This window comes from Archocentrus centrarchus, chromosome 16 (assembly GCF_007364275.1).
Source record: "Archocentrus centrarchus isolate MPI-CPG fArcCen1 chromosome 16, fArcCen1, whole genome shotgun sequence".
Classification (NCBI taxonomy): domain Eukaryota; kingdom Metazoa; phylum Chordata; class Actinopteri; order Cichliformes; family Cichlidae; genus Archocentrus; species Archocentrus centrarchus.
In genome coordinates this window covers 13,319,070-13,331,762 of record NC_044361.1, presented here as the reverse complement: position 1 = coordinate 13,331,762, position 12,693 = coordinate 13,319,070, and the positions used below count along the sequence as shown (strand labels likewise).

Genomic DNA, 12,693 nt, shown 5'->3' with positions numbered 1-12,693 from the left:
AGCATCAGTTACTTGAACACTGTAGTATAGTCTATTATTAATATTGCGGAAAACAGTAGTTTAAAATCTACCAGAAAACCACTGAAAAAAAATTTAAATAAATAAGTAATAAAAAAAAACATTTTTAAAAAGGCAAAAAACAAGATTACAACATAACTTTGTGATATTTTTGAATGGCTGATTGTAGCTGTTTTCTGTAAACGATGAATTTAAATACATCACGCACTAACTGGTCGCGCTGTATAGCATATCCAATCACGTTACATTATTGCTGTTAATTAGTAACAACAATAACTAACCTATGTTCACCGACAGCAGTTCCAACAACTGCCGCGTATTTTACCGCAGTACCTTTACGCCGTGTTCCGTGTTTTTGTTTTCCCATGGAACCAGAACGCATCCCGTGATCAGATCAGCTGATGTAGAAAAAACAAGAAGCCGCGGGCAGCGAGGCCGCCCCCTATGACGTATGGCTCACGCTACGGTACGCCATTTGTGTCTAGCATCAAAAAGCGCGGACAGTGGAAATAAGCGTGTAACAAGAGGTAAGTTAAACTAGTATTTCACTGCATTCACATCTATTTACTCGTGTTAGTTTTATTTAAAGGATAGTGAACTCTCCAAAGTGTTATAAAGTACTGTTTCTGCAGCACAGAACACAGTTTCCGAGGTCGACGTTAGCCTCCTTTTTGGGCCTCTGTGCTGCCGTCGTTTTCCAAGCCTAGGTGCCACGTAGACCCGCCTTATCCCCGCTCTGATTGGATGTCACGGCTGGTATCGAATTTTAATTGGATGCCTAGTCCGTCTATCAAAAGACTGTTGGGGAACGTGTTGCTAGTTAGCAAGTTAGCAGCGGCATCCAGCAGTGGAACTACAACCTCTCTGCTCCGTGTCTGAGAGCATGAATCATTCAAGCGATGAAATGAGCGGCTTAGCAACATTTAAGACTGTGACACTAGCTGTCTTTGTGTATCGCTGCAGTTTCTGACGTGTTGTATGAAACATTTGCGGCTAACTTTGTCATTACTTTCAGCTAGCACTGACGCGCAGTGGTTAAACAGCTTCAATGTTCACTTTTTAAAAAGAGTGGACATTGAAGCCGAACTATGCTCACGCTCTTGTTAAGTACTGTCGGACGTTTACAGGAGACAGAACGCCTTCATTTGCTGCAGACACAACACCGACATCATTGCCTTCCGCTGTTATAATGACCTCCCTGTTTTGAAATGAGACTCTATAGTTCACTCGGAGTTCGCTCTTAAATTTGGCGTGTATGCAGCTTGGAGCGTAAATGGACAATCTGTTTCTGGAGAATCTTGATATGATGATACTTGTGGTAATACTGTAATCGGGTTTTACCAAAATAAACGGTAGACGGCGGTAGCGAGCAGAACGAAGATCGTATGACCTTTATACTTTGGGGCGAAACCCCTGAGATATATGCTGTGGCTCTTAATAAATAATATATGAGTATAAAAATGTATAGACACACTTCTACACACATGGGCTTGTTTTCTTAAACAAAGGGGGATGTACTATAAAAACAAAACATTTCACATGAGCTCACCCACAGACAAATACACAGACTATTTATGTGCATTCTGATTCCTTCCCACGGCAAAAGTGTGACTACCTGCAAAGCTTGCTTCTTAAAGTGACATCACTGCTGGCAGTCAATTCTGGTGTGCAATACAGACTACAAAATTTAACATTCCACTCGTCTAAGTTACCAGTTGTATCCGGACTGGCTTTCAAACTGCTAGTGATGTCCCAAAATCTGGTTTGCAGGCACAGACCCTAAACTGAATACAGTAAAATGTTTCTGCACTCAGCAGATTCATTTGAAAACACATGGCGTTGAGAGCTCAGTGTGCTGCAGCTAAAAACACCTGTATTGAAATAGAAGAACAAATTAAGAGAACAATCTTAAATTTCACGATGCACAAAACAAAGCAAGCACGTACTTGTTACATTGGTGCTTGCCTGCATGTGACTGAGGGGTCTTCATTTTAAAATGTGTAGTGCCTCAAGATGGTTATTGTTATGGAGTTATTTAATTTGAACTGAGCGTTGGCTCATTTTGCAGCACCATTGATGGCTGGTCGACTTCAGTTACCTTGCAGCATTTTTCTTGTAGTTTTTGTTCACCTGTGTATTTGATTGTTTTTGTATTTGCAACACATTTCTTTACTTGCAGCAACATTTACTGCAAAATTTAAACTTAAAGTGAATATAAAATGGTTAAAATGGAAGCAATGAGAAGAAACAAGTTAAATAGACTGCACTGTGAATATTGGAACCAAAGTAAAAACTTGAGTGCCAAAAAAAAAAAACACCTACAGTCATGTGGAAAAGAGTTTTTCACAGGACTGCACAGCCATGTGAAAAACCACGTACACCCTTACTGCTTGCATATGAATTAAGAGGGCAGTCAGGTACTGCTGATCAAATGCACTTGATTAACTAATCATCAGTAAGTAGTAATCACCTTCATAAAAGCAGAAGTTTGCAGGTCTCGAGTCGTCAGGTGTGTGTTAACACAACGCTACAATCTTCCCAGGAGTGGACGTCCCAGCAAATTCACCTCAAGGTCAAACCGTGCAATGTTCAGAGAAACAAAAATCCCAAGCGCTACATTTCAGACTCTAAAGACCTTAATTAGCATGTTAGATTTTTGAGTAATCACAGTACAGTTAGGAAAAGAATGAACAAGTGTGGCCTGTGGTGGGACCTGAAGAGAGCTGTGCATAAACAAAGGCCTGTGAGCCTCAGTGAGCTGAAATTCCTCCACTATGTGAGAGACTGATAAAGGCATAGAGAAAATGATTTCTTCATGTTATTGCTGCTAAAGGTCGTTCTGCAAGTTACTGAATCATGAGGTATACATAGTTTTTAACAGGACTCTACACAGTCCTGTGAGAACTTTACATATGTCCTATGAATATCACAGATTTGTAAATTTATTTCTGAATCTAATGGGAAATGCTGCACATTTGAATTAACTTCCTTTGCGAGTAAGAAAGTAGACTGTGAGAAATCACAAATATAGGAGAGGATTTGAAAGTGTCAGTAACCTGAGATATGTTATTTACAAACAAAATGACACAAAACTTGAGAAGACAGAAATATGGGCTCCAGCATGTTTGGCAAGGACCTGACTGCGACCACCACGGTGACTCTGCAGTGCCGGTTGAAAAATATGGATGCAAGAGCGTGCTGATGTGGGTGTGGAAACTCACTGATAAATCATATAAGCTGCATTTCAACTTGAAAATAATACAATTATTTCAAGAAGATACTATTTTGAATCTCTAATATTTGATTGGTATTAGATTAAGTTGGGTATAACAAAAGGAAAAGTACTGCAAATACAGACACATCAAGTAAATAGAAGCTCAGAAACAATACTTCATGTTCAGTACCTGATCTGTCTTGGCCATTGTAAAATTGTTTTGTATATTTGTCACACAGAAGGTTAGAATTCCATTAAATGACTGGATCAGCAGAACTTGAATAAGCAGCAGCCAGTTTTCATGCTGGAATCCTTCAACTAACAGTTTGTATTAGGAAGCACTAGATGGCAACATTGACTTGTGCTTGGCAGAAGGATCACTTTTCAGATGCTTGTTAGCTATACAGTTTGTGGCCCTGCACTTAAGTTTTTCATATTTTATTTTATTTTTTTAAACATATGCTAAATTGTGTTTCAGACAAATGACGGCTAACATTTAGTCTCCCACCTTCTCCAGGATTTGGATCCAGCTCTGATGATAGCGATCAGCTTCACTGTTGTGTGTAATCATAACAGGATATGATATGGATGAAACAGTGATATCAGGGAAGGAAGCTATCGAGGAGAAAGTGGCTGAAAATGACAGCAGTGGGAAAGCGCATACAGATGATGTAGAAATGGAGGAAACTGCAGGAGACTCACCCAGTAGGGTTGCTGAGCTTGATGAAGCAGATGAAGAAGTCACTGAGAGGCCAAGTCCAGATTCTGCACCTAAAGATGGGGACAACCTCTGCACAGTTTGTGGCTTCTCAGCCAAATGCCCAAGATCACTGAAAATCCACTTTGCACGAAAGCATGGAAAGATGTCTGATAAAGTTGCAAAGCCTTTGGAGAAAAGTACAAATACCTCTGATGTGAGTCCTGCTGAAATCCAGCGGGAGGCAGACATGGAAGCAGAGAGCGGCGCTGAGCTTAAACAGAAACAAGATTCTGATCGTGATGAACTGAGATCAGTTTCCAGTGACAGTGGCACAAACATGAAGAATTTAAGTAAAAAGCAAAGTGTATTAGACAGTCAGCAGGTAGAGCAAGAAGCAATAATCCCTACTACCCAAGAGAGAAGAGTAAGCAAGCGAACCCCAAAACCTAAGATTATTTATTCCTGCAACTACTGTGGGCAGGAGTTTAGGGACAAGTCTCCTCTAGATGTTCACATCCAGAGATACCACACCAAAGACACCCCATACACATGTGAGTATATCCTGTTCTCCTCTACATGGTTCTAAGCCCTCAGCATTACACGTGAGTTAAGTATTGGGTTGATATAATATTTGTAAAAATTATTAGAATTTTAAAAAAGTCCCAGTTTGTTTGTTTTTTCACCTTTTTTTATATTGTTGCCGAGGAAGACTTTAAACAACTGTGTCCTTGAAATCTCTTTCAGTTGACGCTGAAAGCATCGATGACAAAGAGGAGGACGTGGATCCAGGCAGTACCGTGAATGCTACTCCAACACGAGTGACGCCCAAACGTACCCTCAGCAGGTTCCAGCTGAAGTGCGCAAACTGTGATTTTCGGGTCAGCACCGCTGCGCTGCTGGAGAACCACACTCGTGTCAAACACCTCGAACAGGAGTGGTACCGTTGCAAATTGTGTAACTTTCTTTCCGCCACATCTGAGTGGATGGATTTTCACCTGTCCTCAGATAGCCACATGCAGCAGGAGAAAGAAAAGAAGAGCACAAAATCTGAAGTATGTGTCGAGAGGGTTAGCAGAGACAGCGCTGGCGATGGTGCTATCATAGATGATGTGGCTCAGATGCCTGGTGGAGAAGGGGTAGATACTTTGACAGCAGGGGAACAGGAAACTGATGAGGCAGCAGAGGCTGCCAAAGCTGTGTTAGCTGAGGAGGAGGAGTTGGAGCTGGGTCCTCCCAGTAAGAAAAGAGGAAGACCAAAGCAAGGTTCCACAACCACATGCGGATACTGTGGCCTGGTAGTGTCCAACGCTACCAACCTCAGTGTTCACGTTCGCCGTAAACACAGCAAAGATTATGGCTACAGCTGCACTCTGTGCAGCTACAGCTGTGTGACCAAAGGAGACATGGATCGTCACTGTTTAACAAAGAAGCATGTTAGACGTGCGCAAGAATGTGCAAGTAAGAACCCAATCACAAATCACATAAGTGCATCACTGCAGGAAACCAAGGACCCGAATACCACCTCACAGACCACCAGCAAAGAAGAAGAATCTGACGACACAGCTTCCAAAGACCACGATGGAGAGGAGCAAACTCAGCCAGACACAAACCAGAAAAAAAGCAAGTACGACTCTGTTAATGCTTGCAGCCTCTGCGATTTTGTAGCTCAGTCTATACCGTCTCTCCATCTTCATGTCAAGAGAAAACACACCAGAGATTTTGAGTATGTCTGTTTAGCATGTAGCTACTATGCTGTAACAAGCAGGGAAATGTCTCGCCATGCCAACACAGAGAAGCACAAGCAGAAAAGTCAGAAATACATGGAACAAAAGGGGAGCGAAGGACAAAGAGTCATAGCACTCCCACTAAAGCTAAATGATATCACAGAGCTTCCTGAGGCCAACTCTAACCCTGAATGTGAATCTGTGAGCCCCTCGGAGGTGTCCGAGTCCTGTTCTGTTGACAGTCAAGCTACGGAAAGCCAGAATGCACCTACATCCTGTGTCACCACGGAGCCTAGTAATGATGTGGTTAGTGTGGCTGGAAGTGGAGGTGAAAAGCAAGCAAACGCCATTACATCTTCTGCTGGTGGTGAGCCAGAGATTACCACTGAAGCAACTGGGCTAACTGCTGTGTCCGAACACCAGCAGGCAGAAGAATGTTCGCTTTCAGTCTCTGATTTGGCACAGCCAGATAGCCAGGAAGAAGAGGTTAAACAAGCAGATGATGAACAGTTAAAGGCAGGTGTTGTGACTACATATACGCAAATGTCCAAAGCCCTTCCCTTTGATCCCTGCATTGTATCTGTGAAGACCCTAGCAGAGCAGGAACAGGCAGCACAAGAAGGCCTGTCTCTGGAAGGTGAGGCCACTGTGATCTGTTTGACTGGAGGATCGCAGGTGACCTCTGGCTTGGTGTCCCCCAGTTCTGCATATGTCAAGAAGCTCAAACCCAAGGAAGGGAAAGTAAAGGAGGAAGCCAAATGGAGCAATTCTCGCATACGCTGCGAGGATTGCGGCTTCATGGCGGATGGCATCAGCGGCCTCAACGTCCACATCTCAATGAAGCATCCGTCCAAGGAGAGGCATTTCCACTGTCTGGTCTGTGGCAAGTCCTTCTACACCGAGAGCAACCTGCACCAGCATCTGACCAGCGCTGCCCACCTCCGCAATGAGCAGAACAGCGTGGAGGAGCTGCCCGAAGGGGGTGCGAGCTTCAAGTGCGTGAAGTGCACAGACCGCTTTGAATCGGAGCAGGATCTGTTTTATCACATTAAGGAGAAACACGAGGAGCTCCTGAGGGAGGTCAACAAGTACGTGCTGGAGGACACGGAGCAGATCAACCGCGAGCGTGAGGAGAACCAGGGCAACGTGTGTAAATACTGTGGCAAGGTGTGCAAGAGCAGCAACTCCATGGCCTTCCTGGCACACATTCGCACACACACCGGTATGTACGCTAATTTTGGTTACTGAAACACTTCCTTCTCCCTCTTTTTTGCATCTTATGCGCATATATTATATGCACATCAGTGTTGTCTGTTTGATATTCTTCTTTTTACTTGTGGTATTAAAAACAAGGACACATTAATGAGGCACCTGCAGCCCACAGTGAGTTTGTTAAAAGATTATATGACAACATAGGTGCTCATAATCCTTTGTATATTCAGTGTAAACGTCACCTCCTTGCATATATTGAAATTATTAACTTGGTAACGCATATTTTAGATTCTTGGCATTACAATTTATCAACTTATTTTGGCTTAGAAAGCTGCTTGTGATTAGAAAACTGAAAATGCATCGTATATATACATATACGTTTTTAACAATTATACTTTGTAACTGTTACATAAATTATTAAACCTCCTGTAACTGATACAGATTGGGTTTTTTGGGGGATATTAATGCCGTATGAACGCCCGAACACATCAGATTTAATCCAGAGATTGTAAAAGGAAAGAAAAGCTGCTGTTGGTGTAGCTCCTCAGCTATTACGCCTTTGTTTTAGGTCCAAAAGTATTGGGTGCCTCTTCTTTTTGGCAGTTCAAGCTAATGTTAGAACTACTATCTACTTGAGCCAGGTAATAGCCGTTTCAGTAGAGGTGAAGGTAAAGACTGATTGAGCTTCAGACCAGCAGGAGAGACGCTAATGGACCCCAGATTGGGATTCCCTGAGCAACGCTTGGTCAGAGACATGTGCGACTCATAATTGATGTGTCCATTACTAGGACTCAGTTGTAATTATAGTCAATAAGTCTCTGTAAATGTGTTAAAGCTTAGGCTAAAAGCATTGGAGGTCCAAAGAGAGGTGGGCTAATAATTTAAAATAATCAATGCAGACGTATTCAAAGCCTTTAATTTCCCTCGTGTCTGTACGTCCATGTTTGTGCGCTCGTATGCCTGGTGAATGTGTGTATATGTCAGCCTTCATGGCTAGCTGATTATCCTCAATCCATTAAGATTTATCTTGTCATTTATAATGCAAAGCAGGCCTACGTTTGGTCAGGGCTTCGGCTGGGAAATGTCCGGCAGGTTAAGAACATGGGGCGCTCCATTACTTTTCCCTGACCATGTGTATTAATTGCTTTTAAAATCAACTTAATGCAGGAACGAGATGTGAGGGCGCCATCAATAAATGCCCCTCTCTGCCTCCTATGGTCCATCCCCCTTTCAGCCGAAACTTTAATGGGACTTTAATTGAAGTCCATGCTCTGTGCTTACCATGTGTGTACACGATTGTGCCTCTGTGCGTGTGTGTTGAAGGGAAGATAAAACAGGAGGGTTTCAGATTCTGTGACAGTGGATGGTTTGTGTAGGGATTGTAGTTTTGTTATGTAGCCCTTTTGTACTGCTACTCCCAGTGTGTCTTATCTAAGCACTGAAGTTGATATTGTGTGCTTTGCTCCATAATGCCGGCTAAGATGATTCTGCAGTAAATGCAAAAGCATCCTTTCTGTTTTTCTCTGGTATGTATGCCAGTCACCTTGTGTGCCAAAGTCATATTTCTTACAGCTAAAACCCAACTGCTTAAAGCTGTAAGAATTAGAGGTTAAAATCTTGATGATTAATGTTGAGCCTCCACTTTCTTCTTATTAATGGTTAGTCTATATGTATTCATAATTTCACCCTCTGTCATAATTCTTGAGTTTTGAGGGCACTTACTTAGTGTTACTTAAGAAAATGAAAGCTTTGACACCGCGGTCCCAACTGAAGTCATCAAGTCAAGGGCACATCCTGAGGTTTCAACCGATGAATACTTCATTTTTTTAGGTATACCTCTTTTTATTCAATAGAGTTATGTTCTTCTTGTTTATGAGATTACATCTCCACTTTCATTTATGCTGTCTTGTTTGTGGGAAGCACCCATTTCTCTTCATTTTGACAACATATGCCAGTTGTTATTATTGCTAAGTTCCCTCATTACAGTGAATTATTCACCTTTTTATGTGGTGGTCATTTATTCTGGGAGTTTGTTTGTGGGGCTGACTGCGGAGCAGCACGGTGGGGGTCTGCCAGTTTCTGAGCTGGGAGCACGTCCAGATCCTTTTAATTAAGACCTAGTTTTTATTCACTTGATTAATCAGAGAAATCAGGAGACGGCAGTGGGAGGCTGCACACAGATTTGTCAATTTGTCCCTTAAAGGAATCGCATACACATGCTCGCATTTTGCCAATGAGGGCGCAGCTAGAATTTGCATTTTGAGGTAAATTGGTCACTTTTTCACTGGAGCGAGCTGTCTGACCTCAGACTGAGCCTTAAAGCAATGATAACACATGCTATGCATGCATGCTAGCATGCAGGATGTGGTTAGTTTTTTTTTTAGTAGCAATAGCTAAGAACTGTGTATATTTTAATGTTAACACGTCAGTACTTGTGATGGTTTAAGCTATGCTGGCTTTTGATACAAACATGTCTTAAGGTCTTTAAATCCTTAGAGTTGATTTTTATATTTCAGCAAGTGTAGAAGCACTTAAAAAGCCAGCAGCTCTGTTCACCTATAAGCAACACAGTGTATTTTACATTTGGTTGAGTCCACTTTGCAACAGGATAGACAAGAATGTCCAGAAAGGTTACATAAAAGCTGCTGTTGGCTTTATTCAGAAGGCGGCGCCACAGCAGGTAGCGCCGCATGTTTGATCTGGCAGATTTATTTATTTATTTTTTCCACAGATGCCCTTCCTGATGCAGCTCCAAAGCGATTTGTGTCTCATCCTGGAATCAAACTGGGAAGCTTTCACTTTTTAGGCAAACCACTATACATAAAACCTCTCCACGCAACACATTAAAAAAAAAATGTCCCAAATAGTTTTTTTTGTTTTTTTTAGAATAAAAGATGACATACTGATCTATTAGAATAGATAAAATTGATCTGAATAGATGAGATGCTGATTTATCAACGTTAAACTAATCAGCGAATTAAATTTGGGCAAAGAAAAAGTTGAAGGCTGGAGAAAAGCAGAAACCAAACCGATGCTAAACTGAAGCATTTACAGCTCTGGATTTAATTGCTCGCTTTCCATGCCAGTGCGTCGTGCTGCAGGACCCACCGTGCAGTGGAGGACCTGGGAATAAAAAAGCGTACAGTGGGAAGCTTACTCATACCTCTACACACCATCACCATCTACCCCTGAGGTGGTACCATATGCTGCTCTATAGACCTCAAGTCCAGAGGGAGAAGACAACATTTTTAGCACTATAGAACACAAATATGAGTGCCAGTGCCCAGGTGATTATGCAGAAAAGCGGTTCCTGATGACTCTAGACTTCTCCCTGTAATGGGTACAGGAAGTGAATTGGGATGAGTCGGATGGAAAAAGAAGGCATTATCGGGAATGTCAGTGTAATGTTTACGGAGGTGCATCAGATCTTGAAGGACATTTCAGACCTGCAATGGAAAAGTATTAGATTTGTGTAAATTCAAGAAATTCTAGGGAGACAGTGCAGAAATGTTGTTTTTCTCCTTTTTGTTTACATTTGCCTTCTTGGATATTCGTGGAACTTAGGTTTGCATTTTGTGTAAGAGTAAAATCCCAGTTTGCTCTTACCCATAATTTTTGTAATATTTCCTCCACCTTACTTGATTCTGGGAAATGTTAGACTTGGTAGAATAGGGTGGTTTTTAAGTTGTTTACAAACATTTATGAGCCTGATAAATCACTAGCATGTTTGCATCTTTGCCCATTAAGCTGAGTTTATTCAGTGTGAAGTTTGAATAAATATGCTTGGTAATGTCACAAAGTTTATTTTGACTTACAGGCTTGAGACTTTTTAATAGGAAGTCGGGGATGAAGTAGCAGTATGAGGCACTGGGTGTCCAAAGAATGGTGGTATGAAATTGCATTATGGGAAATCAAGGGTATTTTTGGATCCTGGGCCATATTAAGAGGCAGAGTCTTTGGGATTGTGTTGCTTCAGTGTTTCAGTTTTCTTTTAAATGCAGCTTCTGTTTGAGCTTTATAGAATGTAATGCTAAACTCCTATAGTGCTCCTTTTAATAAAGCCACATATTTTAAAGATTTGTGGGGTGATGCCATCAGACTTTGTTCGTTGTGCTTAGTGCTTCCTATCCTCCCCCTTGCATTCTGCTAAAGTATATTTTTCACACTTTGGTGCTGACGGGAACAGGTGAAATTTTCCTATAAAGAATCATGTTTAATATTTATGTGACTTGTGGCACTGCATTAACCATGTTCCAATCCACCCACTGTAATGCAAAGTAGAGCTGTTTGCAGGCTAAAGAAGGAAAAAAACAAGGCAACAGATTAAAATAAACTTTGATTGAATACCTGCAAGGCTGTTAACGGGTGTAACTCTGTATGAAACCAAAATTGTGAAACACGTAAGTGGAAACAAAATCTGTTTATTTATATGAAATTATCAGCTATTATTCTTTTCCTCTAAACATGGAAGTTGAAGCCAAGGCTGTGACAGGAGTGTGCACCATGTGTAAGACTTATGATAGCACGTTTTGTGTGTGTGTGTGTGTGCACGTAGTGAAACATTGCATGAGGTTCTTCTCTCCTCTCAGGAAATTAATTAGTCATTCCCTGTCTCATCTGGGATGTGCAGGAGCCACATCGCCCCTATGTGGATGGCAATATTAATTTAACATGACACTGCATTGATGGTCAATTTCAGTTTCACGGAGGCTGTTTAAGTGGAGTGGTGGAGTATTAATGTGATAAGATGTGAGAACTGAGGGACGTTACATCGCTCTCCTTTCTGCCATGTTTCATACTCAGCCAGCCATCTGGACAAATCAGCTCCCCACACGCCTCTCTCTCACCTCAACTTTAGGTTGCGTGCGTCTGAGAGTGTGTGTGCGTGTCTGTGTGTGAGAGTGAGAAGGGGGAAGAATGATTGTCTCTCCTTCTGTTTGTCCATGGGTGATTATGGTTTGTGAATATAATGCGTGTGTCTGCACGCACATGCATAGGTGTGAGGTGGGGCTCTGAATCTAGATGTAGGTAGGTGTAAGTGTGACGGTGGGTGTGGTGTGAGTGTGTGCATCTGTCTTTTTTTTTTTTATGGGTGTTGTTGATTTTGTTTTGTATTCTTTTTGTTTTTAATGTGTGTGCCTGAAAGTGTCACCACATTAAGGTGTGAAGGGTGTCGTTTTGAAGAGGGATATTATTTGTTTTTTGACTTTATTTGCTCTTCTGCTTATGCTGTGGTGATGTGTGTGTGTGTGTGTGTGTGTGTGTGTGTGTGTGTGGTATACTATGGGGACGTGAAATAAAGAGGTTGGCTTTGCCGTTGCCCATGTGTTGACCCCCCCCTCCATCCCTTGTGTTTATGGGCCTTGTTAGCACAGGCTTGCCTTTCAATCTTCGTTACCGGCATAAAATTCAATGTGTCGTACTTCCAGCTCACAGCAAGTGAACCGTGTATGAACGAATTAGTAATCTACACAAAGTGCTTAATCAAATCAGCAGCTGCCCCGGGAATAAATATTGCACAACGTCTTGGGATATTCACCAGGAGAGGCTGAGAGTTTGCTCAAAGATGCGTACGTGAATATTAGACCAGTGCTGCCACTTAAATTGGAGTGTCGTACTGCGTCAATTTGGCTCTCCTTGCTGAACAAAATATTCATTTTACTTTATCAAATTATAGGTTTAATCTTTGAAGAAATGTAAGCATTTATACATTTTTTTTTTTTTTTTGGTGCCAAACTTAAAATTTGGCATGGTCTAGCATGTCATATGTATGAGCCACTTTGTTTTTGCTTCTTTTCTTCTTTCTTTTTAACTTTGAGCTCGTA

The 12,693-nt window shown here is 41.7% G+C and overlaps 1 protein-coding gene across 1 annotated transcript in view; it reads left to right on the top strand.

Annotated features, from left to right (window-relative positions):
* Positions 1-471: 471 nt before the first annotated feature.
* The window catches only part of znf407 (zinc finger protein 407), a 151,747-nt gene continuing 139,525 nt past the window's right edge, over positions 472-12,693 (top strand). The window contains exons 1-3 of the mRNA XM_030748966.1: positions 472-545; positions 3,750-4,483; positions 4,677-6,878. Of these exons, the coding sequence (XP_030604826.1) occupies positions 3,817-4,483; positions 4,677-6,878 (2,869 nt within the window). The 5' untranslated portion in view covers positions 472-545; positions 3,750-3,816. The remainder of the gene's footprint in view (positions 546-3,749; positions 4,484-4,676; positions 6,879-12,693) is intronic.